This window comes from Anopheles coustani, chromosome 3 (assembly GCF_943734705.1).
Source record: "Anopheles coustani chromosome 3, idAnoCousDA_361_x.2, whole genome shotgun sequence".
Taxonomy (NCBI): domain Eukaryota; kingdom Metazoa; phylum Arthropoda; class Insecta; order Diptera; family Culicidae; genus Anopheles; species Anopheles coustani.
In genome coordinates, this window is record NC_071288.1 from 81,628,676 (window position 1) to 81,648,579 (window position 19,904).

The following is a 19,904-nucleotide window of genomic DNA, read 5'->3' on the forward strand; positions in this document are numbered from 1 at the left end:
GCGCCCTTTCTCTCCTCGAATCGAGCATTTATGATGCGAAACTGGCCAAACCAGTCTTTGGACCTCCTAGCTCTAGCTCCTGCGCGTAAACACGAGCCATAGTGGGGGAGCCCGGAACATTTCCTGGCACACGTACGACGATTTTCTGACGCGCCGTGCGCGTCTAACGTTGACAAGGCGGCGGGTTTAATTCAATCCGGCAGCCGACGTGGGTTTTAGCATGCGATTTTAGACTGATTGATTGCTAGCATTGTTATTACCATCATTGCTATTATTTTTATCGTCCTTTTGTACGTGGAAAACCATGCCTTCTCCTTGGGATTACTACGCGTCTTTGCGTTTTTGTGCGATTTTTTCCTCGTTATCGTGCCAAACACGCACGGTCGGGAGATAAAATATTCTTTTTTCACGGCGAGATAGCGGTGATTGTTATAAAAGAGAGAATGAAAAATTCGCTCCACTATTTTCCTACCTTCCACCTTGGGGCTGGGATCAGACGTGCCGCCCGTTCGTTGCAGTGGATTTGGATCGAATTCCAATTCCAACCCCCGGACGCATAACGCACAACACGCTGCATTGTGCGGCTTTTAGTTATCAAGTACAACGGTGCAACCGTTCGTTCACGAGCACGGCTGGCAAAAGAAGGCGAGTATTCGCGCAGGAATTTGAGCTTCCGACCCGGTTTAAGCCGTGCCGTGTGGAGTGATCTACCGTTTTTGGAGCCTGCCATCTTGAGGTGGATTGAGTGCGACCCGGAATGCGCCCCGAGCGTGACAGCCGGACATAGTTTTACCGGATTCCTTTCCGTTTTCATTGGACTGTTTTTACTCAATGTTGCCGTTAATCACGGGGTTGGGGTAAGGAATCACGCCATTGATAAGCTTGTCATGCACATATGACTTCCATACGGAGCGAATAGTTGCACTTTGTTTCTCTGAATGTTGCAAAAAGAATTTTTCACATCATGCAAGGTTTAAACTGTTGCTACTCGACGTGTACAGACGAATACTAAATCCTGTTTCAACGAGGTTCAAGAGGAATAAATCGTTGTGGCTTATCGAAAACATAGTTTAATTTAACCAATCCCCGATAAGCACCATCCAAGGCGATCGGAACATTTCAAAGTGGCACAAGCCAAGTGTCAAATAGATGAAATATATGACGCTAATGAGCGTCACAATCTTGATCGGCTGTCATATCGCTGGTTTTATTGGACACCGGACCGCGATCGGAAACCGCCTGGAAAGCACTCTCCGACCGGCGAAGGCAAGGAAATCATCGATCGGGGCCCGATTGCCACGAAAGGACGCAGCGTGCAACGAACCGGGCACCTTCGGGTTGAGATTTATTTATTTTTTCGTACAATTTGCAGCCGGTTGTGTTTTGCCTTTTTGCTTTCCCGTTCGGCTTGCGGTGGTGTGGAAACACGAAATGCCGCTCGTGTGTGGTCTCAGTCAATCAGAAAAATACCTGTCCTTCCCATATATTCCAACCGAGGCGGGGAATGGGGAAGCTGATTGGAAGCCGGTGCCGCGCGCGTTGCCAACTGAACCGTGAAACCGAAACGGGCCGGACGAAGGAAAAGTCGAACCACCGATGCGCGATGCGGAGCGAATTGAGTGAAATCACGACAAGACGACAAACGTTCGGAAAACAGGAACAGCCAACAAACAAACAGAAGGAAAAAAGGTATCAATCGGCAACACACAGGGAAAAAACCGATGCTGTGCGCGGTGTGTGTTCGCGAACTGGGGAACAATTTAGGATGCAACTGCAATTGCAAACTGCACCGCGCGAGGATGATCTACAGCGACGATCCGCTTCGGTTCAGGGACGCACGGAATTTCAATGATCCCGAACCCCCTTTTCGGTTGCTGGAACTCATCAACGCAAGAATGATCATCAACCGAGACAAACCTGGGTGCAAGAAGAAAACCCAACATCGCGCGAGCGTCGTTCAGAGGGGAGCAAACTTCACTCGAAAGAAACGACGTATTTGCGGTATTTACAAATTTTCCGAAAGCCTCCCCGCCTTTCCGCACGGTTTCTGGAAAGCCTTCGAGGAAACCATTCGAACGACGACTGGCCATGCTGGGTCGGCACGGTTGGAAGTGGTTTTAATTTGTATTAATTATGCAGCAATTGACTGCTCGGGTTGGCCTCAAGTAAGGACAGCATCCAGCATGTCGTTTGGCGAAATCATTTTAATGTGGAACACCCACGCCGAATTGACGAGGGAAAGGGAAGGCGAAGGGGTTTCTTGCTTGGCTTGAAAATGAGGCTAGAAAGCTAATTACCACCTTGCATGTGATGGATGTAGTGGAAGGATAATTTTTAATGCAATTACCGTCCGTTTCCATCGTCCTTGCCGTACGGTTTCGTCCCTTACGTGCCCTTCATGCAGTATGTTTCGACACAAATTGAGTCATTTGGCGGGCCATATTTGATTCGCGTCAGTGTGCCTTGTGTGCCCGACATCGCTTGCTAGGCAGCCGAGTTCGCCAAACGGAATGAAATTACTTTGAAACGTCTCACTTACCGATCGATAATCACAGGATCTGACGGTGTTTCGTTGCGATTTCCGCAGCTTTTCTTGTCACAGCACCGGCTGGAAAGGCACACAACGGAAAAAGGGTTAGAAATATACTCAAATGGTCAGCATAATTTTATGGATTTATCTGCAAAACACTTTAAGCGAGGCTATTGAGTTTTGTTGATCTGGAAAAACAACTAATAAAATAACAAACTTATTGGAATCCTTCCACTCCCCACGGAAACGAGGTCGAAAACTCGAATTGGTACATTGATTTGTGCCATCCCATAAACAATATTGTCCAACCCTTCATACCTCCCACAAGTTGTTGGAATGTTTGAACTAGTTTTCCACGTTTAATCGGACCGACAAAAAATCCACTTTCCAAACACAAGTGAACCGCTGCCACCCGGTGCCGAAAACCGTCTTTCTTCAGCAATTTTATCACCCGAACCCAAATATTGATTGGCAGGAATTTGTTTCCCAACTTTGCGTACACATCACGGCATAAGCCAAGGCGAAATCGAGGGAAAAGAAAAACTTTAGCTTAGGATGTTCTTGGTTGCTTGTTTAGTTTTGCCAGCATCTGCCGGCCGTTTCCTTTGGAGACACTTAAAGACGCCTTCTCTCTCGCAAACGGCAAACAAACAGACCGGGCAACCTTCGCCTTCCGTTCCGTTGGGTGATAGATTTTTCCGGAGCAGTGACACAAAAATGGCGTGAACACGCACAAAACTGTCGGCGATAGGACTCCGAAGAGGGAAGCAGTGAGCCGGGAGGGGAAAAAGGAAATAGAAAATGAATGTTTCGGACCGAGGACACAGCCATCGGTTCGATGTTCGATTTTTCCTTCCCGCTGTCCCAGGGGACCGGATCCTCCCGGAAGCTGTAGGTTTTGCGGACGCCAGCAGCAAACGGAAGACGTCGCGTCACCGTCCTTAGAGTATTGCATTGGTCAGGAGGGAAGGGAAAAGGGATCGGGGAGGGTAGGGTAGGCGATAAAAATAGGCACACGTACACATCTTTTGTCCCCTCTCGGACTTCCTCGCTTGCTTAACTCCGGGACGCGAGTAACGCCCCGTAACGCCCTTTGTAACGCTTCATCTAACAAAAATTAGTGATTTCTACGTGAACACCTTGGCCGGATGGAGTTTAAAGAGATGTTAAAGCACCAGTGGACCGATCCATACCAAGAAATGGTTTCCCACACAAAAACTCAAGAATAATTTTATTGTTCCTCTGTCATCAGTGCTCCACTCGACAGCTTCAGCTACCATTAAGCGAGTTCCTGAGCTTGGGCTTTGTCAACCTTTTGGCCCCATTCCCGCTCGCTGACAGTTGAGTTGAAGTTGACCTACGGTGAGCTCTGGACGGCAATCGGATTACACTCTGGCAGCTGCTGCCAACGTCAAGCGCTTCGTAAGAGGTCTGAACTCGGTCACTACAGTGTGGATAGCCTCAAGAATAAAACAAAGCTGCAAAGTATGAGGGGAAAATACAGACTACAACTAAACCCACCTGCACATGACCTCGTGCGTCAGCAGTACTCGGCACATCTCCGGATTTTTGTCTTGTCCTTCGTATACGATAGCCTGTAAAATAGAAAGATGGAAAAACAGAGGTGAAAAATCGAGTACGAAACGAATCCACGTACCGGAATGCACGACTATTAGAATCGATATCAAATGACATGACCAAACGGTTCGTTACGCGACACGCGAAGTCTATGAGAGTCGGCAGGTTGGAGAACGTAGGAATTGTGTACAGTTTAGTGTACACACTGTTGCATGCCGCATCCTTTGGTGGCACAGTTGTTTGGAAGTGGTACGGCCATTTAAAGGATGTCGCAGCCAGTTGGAAACCACAAAAATGTACTTCCATCGTCCTGAGCTACTCGGTATGGGTTGAGGTCGGTTTGGTGGCGGATACCCAGCGGTTCTTTTTTACACTGTGGAGAATGGGCAAACTGCCACGAAACCCGGAGCTTCTGTTTGCCAACCATTAATAATACTGTCAACTGGAGCATTTATTACAGCTTACCGAGTGGAATAAGGTGGACACTAGCGCACGAGGAAAATATCACGGCACCCGGTGAATAAAAAAAACCCTACCACGGCTCTGATCGTCCCAGGACGAAGGACGTCGCCGAGGACTATTTGAGGACAAACAGACACGTGCACGCCGGCGACTCCCGGTTTGTTCATGTGTAATAATATCTAAGGTAAACAGAACCACCGACCAGAAGAGGTAAAACACAGGTTCGTACGGTCTACAATTTGTCTACCGTGGGGTTGGTCCACTTCCTCACTAAGGCGGACGTGTGCTGTTGGCGGATAGGGAAGTCGGGGTGAAAATTCGCTGCCCTTTTGCTCGTGGCAACTTGGCTCGAGTCGGTTGGTGTGGTGGCATGAAAAATTCAGTTGATAAACAATGCGAAACTAACTCACCGTTGGCACGCTAAGGCAGGTTCGGTTGGCTATTTCGTGGTATCGCAACCTTGCACGGGTTCAGACCGTTAAATGTACGGGGTGTTCCAATACGGATCTTTGGTGGCGATGTTTCACCTCAGGTCGTCGAGTTTATACCTGTCTATGCGTTCTTAACTGTTTCTCCTTTGACTCTGGTACTCCGGGTGACAAGTGTCAACTTGGGTTGTCAAATGTAACGTTATGTAACGTTACGTTACGGTAGCTATAAGCTCAATCAACGAGCGTTCGATTTAAAGTCAATCTTAAATGAGACATTATCAATATTTGGCTTAACGGTATCAATCATTCTATTTCTTCAAACAGATCGGAGATCATTGCGTTCATTATTCTTTAACACGGAGTAGAAAGACGGCGAGCCATAACTTAACGTAACATATGGACCATAAGAACCATCAATTACATACCGCCCCCTTATGTTGGCCACACTACTATTACTATCCTCCCTTCAGAAACCGGCAGCCTCCTCCTCCGTGTAGTTCACTTTCCCGAGCTGATTATTATGTTCCCGTTTTCCCTTCTTTCGAGTGGGAGGGAGAACTAAGGAAAAGCACAATTTTTCAACATACGGCTAAGTGGGACCACAAACCGGTGGGTCACGTGCGTTCACGTGGGATGCCGCTCGGAAGCGGAAGCGGTAGTGATTGTGTAAATTTTAATCACTCCCATCCGTGGAAGGCGATTCCTCCGTCGGTTCCTTATTACTTCCCGCGCTTTCGTTGATTTTCCGATTATCGACGGCACGCGACCCGACTCCGACGAAGCGCCGGCAAGTGCCACGTGTCAGCCTGTTGGCTCGTCGGTTGCTTGCATATGTCTTGCTTATTATGTTTGCATAGCAGCGGTAAGGGTAAGGTAGGGAGGGAGTAAGAAAACCACGTGTTGGCACGAGTCATTTTCCTTGGCCGAAGAAAAATGAAACAAGTACACCCGGGACAGGAAAAACAAATAAAATAAAGGTTTCCTTTCGGTTGATTTCTTCATTTTCTTTTAGTTTGAGGCGCGTGGGCATCGGCAATCGTGTTTGTGTTGCGTCACGTGGAGAATTTAAATACCGTAGCGAATGGGAACGGGTAGGAAGCCGGGCTATTAGCGATCCGAGGGGAGGTACGAATGTTTCGTGGGCCAAAGGATCCCCGCTTGTGATGTAATGAAATCGATAGCTTGACCATCGGTCGTATGATACGTCCGTTGATGGATTGGCTTTTGCGATATGTCGCTGTTAAGGATTAGAATCGTTCCGTTATTCGTTTTTCTTGTATGGAAAATGAATTGGCTACATTTGGAAACCCCGTGCGCACGTTGTTTTTCTACATCAAAAACCCCTGAAAACTGATGCCTTTTATTCTTATGCCCAATTCAATCCACCAGCTTTATCGGAGCTTTTCCACATTTCTCGCTACGGCCATGACACGCCGGTGTGCAAAACTGCATTCCATTTATCTAATTGCACCATCCAGCAATTGAAAATTAACACGCGACGCCAACGCGACAACTCGCGTAATAAAACGCCATCATGTAATCAGTGCTCGCCATTCCGTTGATGTTGCCGTTTTTTTCGGCCCGTGGTCCGTTTTTCCACTTGCATGAGTTCCGCGAACAGGATTGTGATGCCACTGTCGTGTGTAATCTGGTTTCCAAACCTCCTGCCTCCCTTGTAACGGTCCGCGCATGAACCAACTGTCGGAAGCGAGCGGATAAACGGTTTTCCCGAGAGAATGATTTGAATTGTAAACAACAACATCACCTGGACGAAGGGAGAAGGGTGCGCGGTGGCGGCAGCGGCGATATCAGCTTCCATAGTCGGCTTTTACTGAAAATTTGAACAGGAAAGGGAAAACCGGGCCGATGAACGGCGTATGCGGAGGATGATGAGTGAAAAATTTCCTCCATTCCTGCCTGGACACAACAAAAAATTAAAAGTCCATCAGGCGGAAAAACTATGCATGGATATTCAACTCACGAGGTGTGAGGTTGGCTAAAAATAAACAAAACAATTCAACCACGGTTTCGTTCCACGCAAAAGAACAAATCAGAGACCAACAACATCCTTCCCCAAATGTTTCCATTTTTCGTCGCTGATCGTTGGTGAAGCTGGAAGGAAATTTGCTCGTCGCTCGTCGCTCCATTTTGTTTTAGTTTTCCATTTGCACCGTTTAGTACACCACTGTAGTTTGGTTTGTTTGTGGTTGCGGATTGGTGAACAAAGTGTTAATTTGTGTCAATTTGGGTATTTTATGTTATTTGCATGGTTTGGTTATCGTCTCTATTTGTTGATGACCGAGAAATGTGTTTGTGTGCTATATTGTAACAGAAAAGGGGTACTTCAGTGTTTAAAACTTGTCTTCGAACTAATTTTTATTGATTGTAAGCAAAAGAAGTTTACGATTCGCTTTGATTACAAATCCTCTCATTTACTTCCAAGTGGACTAATAAATTACTCATAAAACACAACCTCAGACAAGCACTTCCATCCGGTACTTTACGGTTGCTGATAAATATTTCAACCATAAATCGGAAGCACTTTTATTTACCGTGAAGGCCCCCCATCCCCCTCGGGCTACAACGCGGCACAGATTGAAAAGGAAGCTAAATTGTTTACTCTCCGTACGATCGCGAGCTACGAAAACTCAAAAGAGGAATTCAATGACTCTGTTTTGGTATGCTATCGCCTTGATCCGCCTCGTCACTGCTAGTCGTTAGAGATTGTGTTTTGTCTTTCTTGTTCACTTTTTCCACTCACGCTTTTCGAACGATTGAAAGATGACCTTCCGGTTCGTCTGCGAAAAGTTAGTCCTCCCATATGTTTGAACTCCGTATCGCTGGTAAAGCTCGCATCGGGCCAGAAGAAAGGAAAATGAAACTTGCAACAAACCAAAACAGAAAAAAAACACAGGCCCAATAAAAGTGCGCGAGATGATGTGTGCTGGGGTCTTTTACAAAAAAAACGGAACAAAATCTCTTCCCAAAGAGGGCACCGAATACGTCGAGTTAACCTGGCCTGCGAAAAATTCCGTTATGGAACGATGAAAAACTGCCGCCAAACAACAACAACAACAGCGACAACACGGAAATACAGCTCCGGAGTCGGTGGATCAAAAACCAGCAGGGTCGGTGGACGTCGACCTGTCGGAGGGCAGCGACGGCTTACCGACGTCAGGATTTGGTATTTGGCCTCTGTTTAAACGTCACCAAAAGTCCCGATGTTTTTGTTTGGCTTCACCGTTCCCTTCGGTAAGGTACCGATAACGGCTGACGGCCTGATGGCCCCACATCTCGACCGGACCGGCCGGCTGTGGCATGCATTATGAAACCGGCGACGAGAACATCCATATCTCGTCCACCCATTCCATGGGGCTGGGAAGGCCTTAAAGTTCCGCTCCGCTTTTGGCGAGTGTAGCTACCGAATATTCACCGTTTTTTTTCCACCCGATCTTTTCCCTTTACACGGTTCGTTGTCTTTCAAATGTAGTTCCCTTTTTTATTCATACTGCGTGCCTTAGGTTTTTGATATTTTATTCGTATCCTTCTCTTCTGTGACAATTTTTACCGATTGACCGCATTTTGAACGGCGAAGAAATTGTTTCACGTTTTTGATGCGATTGACCTGGTTATGGTATTCGCTTTTCTCAACGATGAGATTCAGTAAACTCGATCATCGATGGTTCGTGTTTTCCAATTCAAAAAGCAATTCGAAACCAACCTCCGTTCGCTGTCATATGAATCTTCATTTAAATATTGCACACGTTTTGCTGCCACTCGACCCACTTGTCTGCGTGGGTTGATTTGTCCTTGAACACCCTTTTAAGCGTCCTAATATGTCCTGTCTCGAGCAACTTGCAGGCACGAGTTCGCAACACGTAATGTAATCTTCGTGGGACCAGTTCGCTTATCCACTTATCGGACCCTTGAATCACCTCGTACCTTCTCCCCTCCCTTGGTTACTCTTTCAATTCGCTGCAATTTAAATAATGTCCAACGGAAACGCCCAATCGTTTTAAACTGTTTAGGCGCCACACGGTCCACGTGCTGTCGCCTCTCCACGTGTGAGCTGTTTGTCGGCGAATGCTCGTTTCGCTGGTGCAGGCACGGGAGTGTCGGATTAAAAATTTGGAAAGTAAAGCCAGGAAGCGAATACTTGAAATCCGAAGACGCGGGAATAAAAAAACGCGTGTCACACGTGGTGGAAAAAAAAGAAATCGCTGCTACGATAAGAATCGACGAAGCGGCGCACGACCAGCCAGTCGCCCGATGGAAGTGATTCAAATGGCACGATAAGCATCAAACCTTGCCGAAAGGACGCAAGTGAAGTTGTGTTTTATAACGCAGAGTAAACCTTGAGCGTTCCGTTTTGATCGAGGGGAACGAATTAAAAACCCTCGATGGCGGGAAGTTTGTTTACGGGCGCAGTTCAAATGCAATTCAGCGATTTCCCGATTGGTACGGGAGGGTTTTCCGAAGCACAGACCGAACCAATCGTCCCTTGTTCGGAAGCGAGATGCTTTTTCGCCAAGAAGGGGTGAATCAAATTACCATTTACTATTGACGATGATCCCTTCCGGAGAAGAGGGCGAGTGGAAGATGAAGGAGAGGGGCATAGGGTTTCCATTTCCCCCTTTTGATTTGTCTCTATGATGCACGAGAAAAGCCAGCGCCGCCGCACTCGGTGGTATCGAATATCCTATTAAATTATAACAGTTTCGCCAGTCCTTTACCGGTGCATGTTGCGCTACATTTGCGCCAAGGGGGCATTTTTCCAACGCGAAGGGTTTTCCGATCATTGCGTTGCTCACTTCGGGAGCAAATCGTTTGCTTTTCACCGGGGCACAATGGGCCAAATGGGATTCGATCGCTCGTTAGTGGAAAAAGCGGGTTCGTTTCTGTGGCGTGTGGCGGAATCATTAATTCCTATTAAATTTTTCACCTCAATTTCTACAAGTTGTTGGAACGGGCGCAGGGAAACGGCATGTAGTAACACTAATCGAAACAAGCTGGGTGGGTGGTAATGACCAACCTCAAGGTCGCATCCTTGAAAACCCCGGCCCACTCGGGAACCGAACGTCCACTAGTTCCCGCTTATCTGAGGCACTTTATCTTCTTTCCCTTCGCAAAAGCTTGGGAAGATCCGACAGACAGTATCTCTCGCCCGCGTCCGCCTGGATGGAACGAAGATTAGATCCCAATTTATTATTCCCCCTGGCGCTAACACCAACATCGTAGACCGACATCTCCTCCCCAGGCCAGTCTGGTGTCGCATTTCCATCGGTTTCCCTTCCTCCAACAGGTTCGACGAAAATTTGGAAAGCTGTCATAATTTCGAGCTCATCCCATTGTCTGACAAAGGAAGAAACCTGGCCCGAGTCATCCGCACACGGATACCCTACTTTCGGTGGGTTTTTTTTCCCTTCCCCTAAACTGACTATTAAAAACCGGTCACCGGGTGGTTATCCGGGCGGATTAGCTTCCGGATCAGTCGGGTTGTAAACCGAAGGGCTAATAGATTCGCTCTGTTTACCAGAGAGAACACCGGGATTTGGCCGGATCCAAAACAGAAAAAAGTCCCCATCTAAACCTGTAGGTCACCGGTCGGATGATGATGGGCTTCATAAATATTCGCTTCGAAAAAAAAACTGGGCAGATTGTTTGGGCACGCATCGTTTAGGACGCCTAGTGTCCTAGTGCCAGTCTTTTCCATCCCGTAGCGGGTTTCTATTTTCTTCCGGGTGCTTTCAGTGTGCTCTAGAGTACGCCACGAATGCAGCTGATGTACAGGACGACACCCTCGCGATCGGTAAGTAGAGTTTAATTGATTTACAGATGTTCGATTCGGTACCCGGTAGATTCTCCACCCGATATCGGGTTTCTTACATATGGCAGGGATTTGTTGGGATGGGCTTTAGTGCCTAGCTTAGGGATATGCGTCCGAAAGGGCGCTCGGATGGAATCGATGTTTTGGTTTAGGCTGGATTAGCTAAGATCTAGATGTAAACGATGTTATAGTAGGCTATGTAATCAAAATGGGAGAAGACGTATGACAATTGCGTCGAAAGTTTGTTTTCCTTTTCAGGAGGTACTGGGATTTGTTGAGTACAGATGTAATTCAAATGTCGGTTCTTAGATGGGTTATTTAAAGTAACTGGTTCACAAATTCGATATGAGGTAAAGAGTCAAAGCAGTGAACTGTGAATCTCAATTTTCCAACTCGCTAGTCAATCCTTCCCATGGCTTTATTGACTTATGGCGTGACTCCTGTGCCAAATGCAACCACCAGAAATTAGCAACTCGAACCTCGACAATCAAATCTATCCCTTTCCTACCAACTCTTTACCGTCCAGTTCGAATTGTAACCAGATGGATAATCGGGCTAGGATCATTTATCGTCCTCCCAACCACCCCGGTCTCTAACGATCCGACAACTGTCAGGCTACAATCAGACACTACAACCTACGCTGCCATTTATCATTTCCCGACGCACCGGCGTGCCAACTTCATTAAGAAAACGGATGCTAGATATAATGAACTTCAAGCGTCGAGGGCCCCGACCCCGCTCGTTGGCAAAAGTGCATTCCAATCAAAACACGCATTGTTCGCTGGCAAATGGCACTTGCCACGATCCCGAGTCACCGATATTTTTTTTTCGTCTCTTCGACGCGCCACGAATTGTATCAAATGAGGCGTTAATTTTTGATTTGATTCACTTGCCACCAGAAACACACACCGACAGCACACGGGAGCACAACCCGACCAAGGCTAGTCAAACAACAACTGTCGCCTACTTCGTTGCCGCAGGGTTGACATATGGCTGCTGCGAAGAACAAACGCTCGCCGCTCCGTTGTACAAATGTCAAACACGGGCTCGCTCGAAACAGGGTCGTTAGCGGATAGGGGATGAATGTGTTGTGTGTGTGTAAGGTGTGTCGTATCCTGCGTGAATGAATGATGTACTCACGCACCATCCAGAGGAAGAGAGTCTCTAAATAAATCGTAGAAAAAGGGGCCATCAGGAATCGAGCCGGCAACCCGAGGGTTGGATGTTGGTACCAGGCACTGCCGGACATCGAACGTCGTTGCCGGTACATTCACGATGAAGTTGTTAGTTTTTATAGGGCCGGAAATCGGGAAATTGATAGTCTTGCACCGTGCACGACCCACAAACGGTGGAGTTTGTGTGTGGAAGTAAATTGTTTAGAAAAGTGTAAATAATTGACTCGAACAGGACTCGGCTGGGCGGAAGGCGCTGGTTGGAAGAACTGTACGCCCGTTCGGAATTGGAAGACAATCGCATTAAGTATTGAACATAGAAAGTGCAGCTGGAATGTTTCTTCCTCCCGCCACCGGCGGTGCATCGGCGTATGCAGTTCGATCGTTTTTTGCAATGGTTATCGAAATGGATAGCTAGTTGCCCCGTTCAATTATTCACGCCCGAATGTGCCGGGCCAGGAGTACCTTCCTGCTGAGAGCCCTCCGCCAGAACTCCTCCTCGTTGACAGTTTTATGCAGCGGAGCAGGCTGAATTAAAGTTCACTAAAACAAACGACCAGAGAGTCGTTCAGCCTCAATGGATTCCTAAAAAGAACTTCGACTTCTGACTCGTTGCGGAAGGCACAGAAATGCAATCGCTTCTTTCGGAGCACCTACCTGTTTAGTTACGGAGTCGATCAGCCGAACGAAGATATCTTGCTCCTGACGGGCACCTGAAATGGGATTGGAAGGAAACACATGGTTACACATTCTGAATACCGAAAGCGAGTGTCAAAGGCGGTTTGGTTGGCGCGGGGAAGAAATCTAGAAAACAATCAAAACCGGTTTCGGGGATCTGGCAGCAAACGGTCCTACGGAAGCAATTTGATGCGAATAGGACTTGTGGCACCATAAAGTGGTTCGGAAATTTAATAATACTGCCTCGAGTTAAAGCCTGTACTACAAGATCGGTTCCTGGTTCCTAGCCATTCCACTTCGAGTTTCTATTTCCCAGCTTAGAACCAGAGATCCAATTCTTCTCCGAGTTTGTTGTAATAAGATTTAGTCTTGCTTTTCAATAATTGAAAACCTCATAAAACTTGCTGTCGGACGTGGAAATAACGTTGCCCGAGACCCGTGACCGCACCGACCACCTCTAGATTCCTAATATCCCAACGGACTGCTCCTTCATGTGAATGTGTACAATGTGTACCACATCCACGGCCCGGAGGTGTTTGGCCGAAGAATCAAAACACTTAATTTTAATTGGATAAATTAAGGAGATAAAAAAGTTGTTCCTTCTCCAAACGGTTCCTTCGAAGCTTGGTGCAAACTTTGTCAAGTATCCCCGGTTCGCTAGCCGTCTGAAACTGTGAACTGTGCCGAGGGTATGAGGTTATGGGATGTCCGAAACCTTATTTGCTTATAAACCGACTCCTTGCCAGCACGCCAATGGTCATCCTGTACAGTTTTATTCCGGATTCCTTTCAGCCAACGCGTTGTATTGTTTTCTCCAATAAAGGAAAGGAAAAGGGGAGTTTGAAAAAATATGCAAAAGAAAGGCGGCCGGTTCTATCTTTTATGCCGGGATTGTGTCTTTTGCTAGAGTCGGAGCGTGGGAAGGGATGATTCAATTTGGCTTCTTCGATTTTAACCTGACCACATACGCCGGCAGGCAAAAGGGAAAATCACATTTTCTTAAGGGATTGTCCCTTTATCTAATGGAAAAGTTTTTCACAAACACCTAACCAACACCATATTTACGCACAGATGGGTTCCTGTTCGAGCTGAAGCTGACCACCGCCAAGGGTAATTGTTTGTTTGATTTATTATAAACAGAAGTTGATCCTGCTGCCCCACCAACACCTTCCTCCACCCCGAGTAGTAGATCCTTTGCAGTGCGACAGGGAAATCGTAAAATGGCCGCTGGTCATTATGCTATACTTTGCTGGATTACCCACCCGCTTCCATTGGCTTTAGCCACGTCAAAGCGGGAAGGACCCACGCAGGACCGAAACAATAGCCCCCGGGACGGTTTATCTCCAATGGGTACAATTATGAAAAATGGGTAAAACCAAACCGGATGCGGATGGTTTGGGCGCTTTATGGCGCTTGTAAGCAGCCATAAACCAGCGTCAGTTTTATGTTGCAACATACATGTACGCCACTGCGCTCGGTGCATAATGGTTAAATAATCCGTACTTCATTTGCCGCCATATGCGGCGTAGATGATTTGCGAGTGTGCCATTATATAAAAGTAGATAACAACGGGTTTTAACAATCTGAGTGAAAGCAAAACCTCAAAATGATGATCTCATTACAACAAACTTATCTCTGCACATTAAAATGTTTGGCAACAGTTTAAACACTAAGCAAATATGATGCATTACAACAAACAAGCTGCTGCAGTTGAAGTTTATCCATCGCTTAACATCATTATCAAACGAAACAACCAAAAACGACGTGGTGTATGCTCTGCTCCCCGGTGGAAACACATAAAAAAGTGTATTAAAAATTCAAACTCACACACTCCACCCTCACTTTTCTCAAACGATAGCGGAATATACAATCAAATGCAACAGTGCTCCCGCTAACAATGTGCAAACACACATACATTTCGCGTACGAACGTGCAACCGAAAAGTCACATGAATTATGCAATTATGTTAAACTGAGCGTATGTTTCTTTCTACGTTGTATTTGTTTTTCAAAAAATCACCTTTTATTGCTGGTACAGGATTATTTGAGATTCTTTCGTCTGTTTTCTTCCTTTATTTTGGATTGACGATTTTTTGAATCTTTTTTCTTTTTACTTTTACTCTTTTTTTTACCCTTTTTTTCTCTTTTTTTACTCTTTACTTTTAAGCATGTGTTTTAACACGTTTAAAGTGTATGATTCCAACATGGAAACATAAACATCATCTCGGAAACGCTATGCTAATTTGTTGCGTTTGTCCACTGGGCACCGCTTAAAACTGGTAAGATATCGCACACGGAATGTATGGGCACTATTTGCATAAATTATGTACCGTGCTGCTTGTGTGCATATGACACAATCATAGGCGAGTTCCGCATGAGAGGCGACAGGAGAAACAAGCGCGTTGCTACTAATTAAAACTTTACCTACTTCGGCTGCTTCGGGACCCTTTGGGAGCGGGAACCGGGAGCGTTTGCGACTCCGACTTCCGGTACTTACCATTAGCGTAGAGAAGCTGCAACCGGTACTGGATGCCGTTGTTCGTCTTCTGGCCATCCGGTTCCTGTGGAAAATTGCGAACGGAAGAAGAACATATTTGAAAATCGGCGAACAGTGAACGGACGGCGAGGAGTTGGGTCGTTGGAGTCCTCCGACGAGTTGTTGCTTGTCTGGTGTGCCATTTTGCCGTGCAACCTACCTGGTCCTTCTCGATGAAGCCGATGAAAGCGGTTCGTTCGATTTCGATGGGTTGGCCAGCGCGATCGTACAGCGCGACGACGAAGTGGAAGAAGTTTGACTTCCGCAGGTTGCTTGGCGGTTGCTTCTCGAAGTGCGCCCGTCCGATGCCCAAGCTGTGCGGATACAGAACAGAAGAGCAAAAGAGTGGAAGCGTCTGAGTAAGAATGGCCATTTGGCGGTTTGGTCCAGCCCAGGGCTGGGAAAGCTATGGACTGCAGCACTTTATGGAGCGCGCGCTTAAAATATCTTCCGCGTTCGGAATCCGGCAACGGAGCGGATGCCAAACTCAGTCGTTCGACTGGAGAGCTGTAAAATTTAATTGAACTCTACGTTTCCGTAAACCGCCACGGCGGGATTTTGGGACACGCTCCGCTCGGAATCGACGTACGACAACTGCTCCGTTATCGGCCCCGGGTGCCTTCCGGGAGTCGAAATTGTCCTTTCGCAGCCATTCCGAGTTCCGCCGCACAGAGATTTGGCGAAACCGTCGTTTGGTATAGCGGTCGGCGAGTTTCAAGAAGCGCTCCGTACGGTGGCGATATTAAATTTATGATAACCGTTTCAATGCTGCCCTCTTCTATGGCAATTAGGAGTGGTATCGGCGAATGTTTAGGAACGGAGGCCTTTACGATCGAGGATGGTTTTCTAATGACAGCGTACCGTCAACAGCCTTAAGGTTCTGAAAAGTATTTATCAGTAAGCTCTGATGCATCAGATGTTAAAGACCAGCATTCTGAGCAACTAACGCAAACGAGCTTTGACGAGGAGTTCGAAAAGGTTTAAGGAAAATTAAAGATATTGCAGTCCAACAAAAACAAACATATGTCCAAATATTGGGTAAACATTTTCTGACGGTACTGCTCCAGGAAGAGGCGGAAAATCCGTTAAAGAATAGTTCCGAATCTCCACTTCCAATGACACAAACGATTCACCAACGTCCTGTGCGTACCTATTGGTGTTAGTTCCGTGACCAGGACAGTCACCCACAAAACCACATTCACAACACGACGGCTCCGGAGGGAAAACACAACCCACTATGCCAGAAATGTAGGTAGAAGCCGATTCAAAACACACACACACATCGAACACCGATGGCGCTGTCATTAACGCGGCAAGAGCCATTAGCAATGCAAAGCAGTACAAATTTATTCAAAACGTATGGCCAATAAAATTTCATCGAAATATTGATAATATCCTCCCGGGCAGTCCGATTGCACAGTGGTCTGGGTGTTTGTGTGTGTGTGTGTAGGTGTCGGACACAGGAATCTTGTTGAACATAAATTGGCAAAACGGGAGGCTCACCAGCAGCCAGTCAGCGTTATTGCAATCCGACTCTGCACACACCGGATTTGGATAGCATCCGGGAGTTCGGATTCGGAATGGGAGGACGGGGGGAAAACTCGTGGATTATGCTTCGAATGCCCTCCGGGGCGGTCCGGTCTATGTGGAACTGGTCGTGTTGTGATACAGTGTATGACGCCTGACGGAAGGAGGCGGACACAAAAATGCATAAATGCACCAGAAAAGCCGGTACGAGCAAATCGACCGTGTGAGGTGTTGATTGAGGTTATGTGCGTTTTGCCATCGTTCGTTCGTTGCAGCGTTCCGCCTGGGGAGAGGTGGGATGGAATGGAAGATCAAATAATTCATACTCTTAAACGGTAGATAAAGGTCTAATTGCTGGCCTTTATCTGTGGTGTCTTTTTCTCTTAATGGTGTCACATCCGAAGGCTTTATTATTCTGAGCTGCCTTTAAATCTCTTTTGCTGTGTTATCTCACTCCAAACAAGGTTATTTGTTTGGCTAATAGAGCCAAGCGTGTGTTCTTCAAATTGCCTGTGAATTGTATCCTCTCGAATTTCGTTCCCAAAACACACGAGTAACATGTTCGACCGCAGTTTCCCCGAATCCATGACATTCTCGGGCGCACTCGAACTATTTATGAAGGCGCCATCTCCCCGTACCGAATCCGACACCGCATGGGTGCTAGGAACGACAGCTTCTCTCGCCAGTCCCGGGAAAGTTGAGCCACGGGTTGTCGTTTTCCGAACGTTCCAGTCCGAAGTGCAACGGTTCCGAAATCGAAAACATCTGCATGTCCTATGCGTTCCGTCGCAGGACGATGAGCCCAAATTACGAGCCATACCAACGATCGTGGGTAATAAACAAAAATATGGCAAAAGGATGCTTCATGGGCTGTGGTTCTTACCGGGTTTTCAGAAATGAGCAGTTTGAATTACGCACATGTCGTCCTAACATTAGCACAAGAACCAGAACCACACAACAAGTGCACTAGGTTTCACTTTGAATTGGAAGGAATGCTACGATTGCGAATTCACCTTTAGACACATTGGGGTGCTCTGCTGCAGACTGGAATTTAAATTGGTTACTAATCAAATTTATCGGTTTGATAAATTGTGTGACACTGGTCCATTGCAATCGTTGCAGAGGAGCAGAGGAACATGCTCAATTTGGCTGCCCAGTGTTGGATGCTCGGACAAAGGACCGGCGCGGGACTTTCGGACATCAATAATAATACATGAGCAGAAACCGAAAACCACGAGTTACGAAGGACACTTCCACAAAAGGTCCACATCCTCGAGCAGATGGTTAAGGCCAAAAATTGTCTTTCACTTCACAGCACCACATTTGATTGGAAACTGTCGATGCTTTAAGAACTGAAAAAAAGGCGAGAGGCAATGAATCTTCCGACAAAAATCACCATCGAGAATAGATGACATAAACCACCCTGAACAGTGTGTCACTCGGCAGTCGAGAAAGAATCTCTCGGACAAAACGATCCGTTTTTCTGTGGCCACTCTTCGCTTTGACTATTCTATCTCTGTGCCCGATAAGATCGGGTGGATCTAGCTTTAGGTGAATAATTGAATTACGATGTTCAATTGTTTGGTACTGGGGAAAGTAAAGAGGGAGGCGGAGGAGTGAAAAAATGCTACCCACAAATAGATGCCAAAAACTAGAGTGCAAAATTGACAAGGACAGCCCAGCTGGACATGAAGACACATTCAACGAGCCGGAGTTAGACAACCCGCTTGGGAATCGTGTCCCAAAGACGAACGTGCAATAACTCACCGAAAGAAAAAATAACATGGAAAATTGGAAAGGGTTCAAACGGAAAAGATGTGTTATCGAATGACATCGTCTATTCTGAAAAAGTGAATATTTTCTTGAAGCAAAAATTGAAATAATATAGCTCCTGACTTGGTTACATTGGTGTGCTTTACATACTTGATGCCATCCGCCAGTGATATGAAGTAAAGGAAATCGGGCTCATATGGGGTCTAAATTATTTCTTAGAGGCTCAACAAACAGGTATTTTCGCAGTGCATACGCATTAGAATCTGTTTGAAAAGAACTCAACCCTAGATTATTGTTCAATTCAAATTTCTTGGAAACAAATTATAAGAAAACAAAAGAGACTGTCTACTGTTATAACAAATCGTTGCACCATACCAAATTCTATGATCTTATATAATATCCATGAATAGTCTAAATCTTAGCACGTTTATTCTATGAGCAACTAAATCGAGACAAAAACTGAAACTATATGAACAACTAAACAACCTTGAATCTTTAAGGTCAGAATAGGGAGATGATTTGTGCCTTCTTAAATTTAATAATTATTTTCAGCCAAAATTAGTTTAATAAAAAATTTTATAAATACTTTAAACTTTCCATTAGAAAAAGATCAACAAGTAAAACTGTCTTTTAATATGTTTTCTTTGCAAAATTAAATTTGTTTTTTTTTTAAATCTTATATAAAGGCAGCGAAAAACTTGCCAGTTTTGCGGAGAATGTTAGCTGTTTATAACTGTTCATAGTTAAAGAACTAATAAAATAATTAGGTGAATTTACAATTTTTGGTAGCTGCTGAAGCTGTTTTCGATAAAACAAAGATTTATTGGCTCTTTTTCCCAGCTGATCGCTATCAAAAAGGATAAAAGGAAAAAGGACAAAAACATCTGCTGCTCCTCTCCCGAACCGAACAAAACCCAAAATCGAGTTGTGTTCCCGTTTAAAGGCCACCAAATCGACACGGTTTAATTTTAATTACTCGCGACATTAATTGAGTCGACGATTGACAGATCGGCATGCAATCTCACAAAACTCGCAGCAAAATTAATCCCAATTCGTGCTTTTTTCAGGGCGCTTGGCGAATCCGGAAGGATAGGAGCGGAAAGAGGGACCACACCATATATTTCATCGTTCGCGATGCCGACAAAGTGATAATTTTCCCATACTCGCGCTCGCGCAAACAACTATGATTTGATTTGAGCTTCCGCCCGGAGCAAATAGGCGGTATTGAATTAAAATACGCTGATCGGAAATGTCGCGATTTGCGTCGTGTTTTCGCGGTGTTTAATTCGATTACGGTACCGCACCGGATGCAGGTCGGGAAATTCGATTAGAGTGCGGTGATTAAAACGATTGACAGGTGGAAGTAGAGTTCCGTATTGCGAGTTGCATCT

General features: G+C 46.0%; 1 protein-coding gene across 1 annotated transcript in view; it reads right to left on the reverse strand.

The window, feature by feature from the left end:
• LOC131259750 (transcription factor collier) overlaps window positions 1–19,904 on the reverse strand; it is a 51,517-nt gene that overhangs the window by 27,256 nt on the left and 4,357 nt on the right. The window contains exons 2-6 of the mRNA XM_058261326.1: window positions 15,374–15,527; window positions 15,175–15,238; window positions 12,658–12,713; window positions 4,052–4,125; window positions 2,540–2,608 (exon numbers count right to left, since the gene is read on the reverse strand). Of these exons, the coding sequence (XP_058117309.1) occupies window positions 2,540–2,608; window positions 4,052–4,125; window positions 12,658–12,713; window positions 15,175–15,238; window positions 15,374–15,527 (417 nt within the window). The remainder of the gene's footprint in view (window positions 1–2,539; window positions 2,609–4,051; window positions 4,126–12,657; window positions 12,714–15,174; window positions 15,239–15,373; window positions 15,528–19,904) is intronic.